Consider the following 4,099-nt stretch of genomic DNA (forward strand, 5'->3'; position numbering starts at 1 on the left):
TTATATAAATAAAAATGTATTTTGCTTCTGCAGTAAACGTATCTCGATCTATGAATTTAGATATGTTTTACTGTAAAATAAGAGACAAAAATATACTTTTTTGCAGTATTTCTCATACAGAGGTGCAGCTGATTCTGTACTCTGTTGAACACAAAAGCAGAAGTTCAGCCGAATGTTCAAGCTGCTCTTATACAAACCTCACCGTAACGGTTGCATTCCCGGCGTCCGTGTGTTCGGAGCTCATTATCCAGGTCTTCAGAAGTCACATGACTCAGATTTCACCCAAAAACTATACATAAACAGACGTCCAGATACAGTAACAACGGTGGCATTTACAGTACAGTCCTGAGGAACGTTCCATGAAAATAATGAAGAACAATCCTGAAGCTGCTCTGTACGCAGAACACCGTTTCCTCTGATGTGCTTCACAGGAGCACAAAAGAGAAAAACAACACAGTTGGCCATTTTTACTCTTTAATTTTACTATAAACTCAGAATTACAATTGTGTTTAAGTGTGTGGAATAATCAATATTCTCAATTATTCAAAGGTTTCATAAATCAAACATAATAATAATAAAGCCATCCAGTGTGTCAGAAACGAGCCCATCGAGCTGCTGCGAGCCCTTGAGGTTCAGCGTGATCACGTGATGCATCTCAGTACCAAAGGCAACTTCATCTGCACAAGAGAACAGCTTTCTGCTAAATTAACTCCTATTTAATGGCATGGTTTCCCTTTTAAATACTCAAAGAGTTCAAAAATATTGCCAGTTTATCTCCACATTAAAAAACAACCATATTTCCACATTGCAAATAATAATAAAAAACAAACATCTTTATACTTGAAATAACTACTTAATGCAGCCACTGTGATTAGAATATACAGATATAATTTAGTTTTTTTTTTTACAATAAATAACCAGAAATCATACAGACGGAAGTAAACCGTTGCTCTTCATAAAGAGCTAAAAGCCCCAGAAGAAAGCGTGTGATGTGAGCTCAGTGCCGTCCACTCAAAGTGTTCGGAAAGCAAAGTGTCCTCGCAGGTGCGTGTGAGACGTCAGATACCTGATTCTGTTTCTCGCTCGTATTGCTCAGAGTTCAGAGGAAGTTCAAGAGTGGAAGAGTAGCAGATAAACGCAGCTGTCGCGCCCGGATCTTCAGTTTGTGACGTTTTTATAGAAAACCTGCGTGAGCCAAACATGTGAAGAGTCAGAAAGCACAGCGAGGTTTTCTGTGTAATCACACATCTGCTGGATCAGCAGTCTGTGTGTGATCCGAGACCAGAGGGAGTCAGTGTAAAACTGTGTGTGTGTGTGTGTGTCTCTGTGCGAGTGTGAGTGTGTGCGTCTCTGTGAGTGTGTGTGTGAGTGTGAGTGTGTGTGTGTGTGGGTCTGAGTGTGTGTGCGCGTGAGTGAGTGTGTGTGTGCGTGAGTGAGTGTATGTATGTGTGTGCGTGTGTGTATCTGTGTGTGTGTGTGTGTGTGTGTGTCTCTGTGTGTGTGTGTGTGTGTGTGTGAGTGTGTGTGTGCGCGTGTGTGTGTGTGTGTGGGTGTGAGCTACCTTGACCTGACTGATCCAGAATTACTAAACCACTGACTACTGCGTAATCTAAAACACTTTCAGCCAGCATCCAGTATAAAACACTCCTGCTTTTAAGCCAGATAGCTTGCTGTTTGTTTTTACTGACATCTGTACGCGAGTGCGATTATCTCCGCCATCTCTGATGACATCGGCCGTGTTTTCTCTGCGTTAGCGCTGTTCTGAACTTATTGTTTGAATGCATTCGCTTACTGGATCCTTAGACTTTCCAGGAGTTTATCGGTTGATCTGACTGCAAAAAACCTGCTTCTTTTCATTTTTATAATGTATCGTTTTCGTTCAAATTTACTGATTCAAATGAGCAATTATTATTTTATGACTCCGCGCTAGGGTGACCACCTGGCTATAGATCTGTTGCAGTAGATGTGATTTTACGGGACACGTGCGAAACATACATTTATTACTGTTATGCTATGCAAATACTGATTTACATTCGTTGGCATATGCGCCAATTTACATTTCTGCCGGTGGATGACAATATAAAATGATGAAGTTTGACACATGCGCTCTAAATTATGAACTAAAATCGCCAGTCGGAGTTAATGAGTAATGATTCATTCTTTCCAAATAGAGCTATTCAAGTCATCTGGTAAAAATCCATGTATTTTCATGCTGCAGAAAAACTATGCATCACAATCTCTGTTTTTTGCAGATTTAAGGTCTTTGCACACGAGTCCGACATTTGTGCACGTTGAAAAATAATAACGACCTCACGTTGCTTCAATCACGTTTACACACAGTCGCCGAAACTTTCGTCCGTCATAAAAAAAAATTTGGATCGGGTTCGATTTTCTGTGTTCGTCGCATCCGTAGCAAGCGCTTCTGAAAAAAGTTGCCAGCCACCGCCAGCGTTTTTGCTGATTTTCACTGAAATTTCATGGCCCCCAGAATATTTTGTTGTATGAACATCTGAACATGCATCAGACACTACTTTCAAACAAAAAAATCTGTTTTATTCTAGCTTCAAGCATTGTTTTTTTTATCAACACTTGAATGTAGGTAGGTTTCATAAAAAAGCAACATTCTGAGCAAAAAAGCTGAGAAAATCGCATTTTTATCCAATACTACATCTGGATCATATTCAGCAATATTATCAAAGCAGAGATGCAGTAGATGGCTTCCATCAGCGCTCCCAAAGCTTCACAGGCCTTCACCACTTTTCTGGATCCACGTTTCACTCGCTAACATTAGTCAGTTTTCATTTATATGCGGTTAATATTGATGATCGCATTATTTTTCATATGCATATGCTTACATATTAGATCGCTCGTTTCTGCGTCTTCCTGGTCTGTGTTTTTGATCAAGAGTTTCTAGACTCATTCAGGAGATGCGTGATAGCGCCCCCTAGCGTGAAAACACGGAAAATCACGTGTTTGGTGGAACTCTCCTTCCTCTCTATATCTCAGGATTGGATGGACCCAATATTTCCTTTCTTTTTGTCTTTTTAAGAAGCGAAAGGACAACAAAATCATCCTCACTGCTTGAAGACTCAATTTAGGGATTAATACGCATACGAAAAAATGCATACGAAAATTTGGGACTCAGTGTGCAAGGAGCTTTAGTGCTAGTGGCATGATGAGTGAGCGGATCTGAAAGACTGGTGATATGTCTTTGGTTTATGTTTGCTGAAGCGGACCCGTTTGTGCAGTCGCTCGGCCTCGTCCTGATACGCCGCCAGCTGCTGCTTCCACTGCTTGACGTTAGCCGTGGACTCCAGCAGCGCCGCCGTCAGCTTAGCATTGTTCCCCTTCAGAGCCGCCAGCTCAGCCTCCCAGTGCTTGCTCATGGACGTGGAGCTGGAAGAGTTAAAGTCGTTTAATGTAAAGAGTGTAAAAAACACATCCAGCGCTCAGATGCAGAAACTCATGCTGAACATCATGTGACTGAATCCCACAATAATAAACATCAAACGATCCCCAGTAAAGCTCCGCTGCCAAACGCTGTGATTGTGATTGTCAGAGACGCGATCGGCTCCAAGAGCTCTGCATGAGAAATGATTGAAGTGCGTCTGCATCTGTTTTTGACGTCTAACACAGGGTTTAATGTAACGGCGGTGCGTGAAATATAAACACATTATCAACATGCAGACGCTCATTTCACACCAGAATAAGTGTGTGTGTGTGTGTGTGTGTGAGTGTCCGTGTGTGTCCGTGTGTGTGTGTGTGTGTAAGTGTCCGTGTGTGTGTGTGTGTATAAGTGTGAGAGTGTGTGTGTGAGAGCGTGTGTGTGTGTGTATAAGTGTGAGAGTGTGTGTGAGTGAGTGTGTGTGTGTATAAGTGTGTGTGTGTATATAAGTGTGTGTGTGTGTGTGTGTGAGAGTGTGTGTGTGTATAAGTGTGTGTGTGTGTGTGTGTGTGTATATAAGTGTGTGTGTGTGTGTATAAGAGTGAGAGTGTGTGTGTGTGAGAGTGTGTGTGTGTATAAGTGTGAGAGTGTGTGTGTGAGAGTGTTTGTGTATAAGTGTAAGAGTGTGTGTGTGTGTGTGTGTGTGTGTGTGTG

At 41.8% G+C, this 4,099-nt stretch overlaps 1 protein-coding gene across 1 annotated transcript in view; it reads right to left on the reverse strand.

Annotated features, from left to right (window-relative positions):
- Positions 1-3,164: 3,164 nt before the first annotated feature.
- Positions 3,165-4,099, reverse strand: part of LOC107570957 (homer protein homolog 1-like) — a 5,531-nt gene continuing 4,596 nt past the window's right edge. Inside the window, exon 5 of the mRNA XM_016257239.1 lies at positions 3,165-3,396. Coding sequence (XP_016112725.1) covers positions 3,165-3,396 — 232 coding nt within the window. The remainder of the gene's footprint in view (positions 3,397-4,099) is intronic.

Source organism: Sinocyclocheilus grahami, unplaced genomic scaffold, assembly GCF_001515645.1.
Source record: "Sinocyclocheilus grahami isolate Dianchi unplaced genomic scaffold, SAMN03320097.WGS_v1.1 scaffold1525.1, whole genome shotgun sequence".
In the NCBI taxonomy this organism is placed as follows: Eukaryota; Metazoa; Chordata; class Actinopteri; order Cypriniformes; family Cyprinidae; genus Sinocyclocheilus; species Sinocyclocheilus grahami.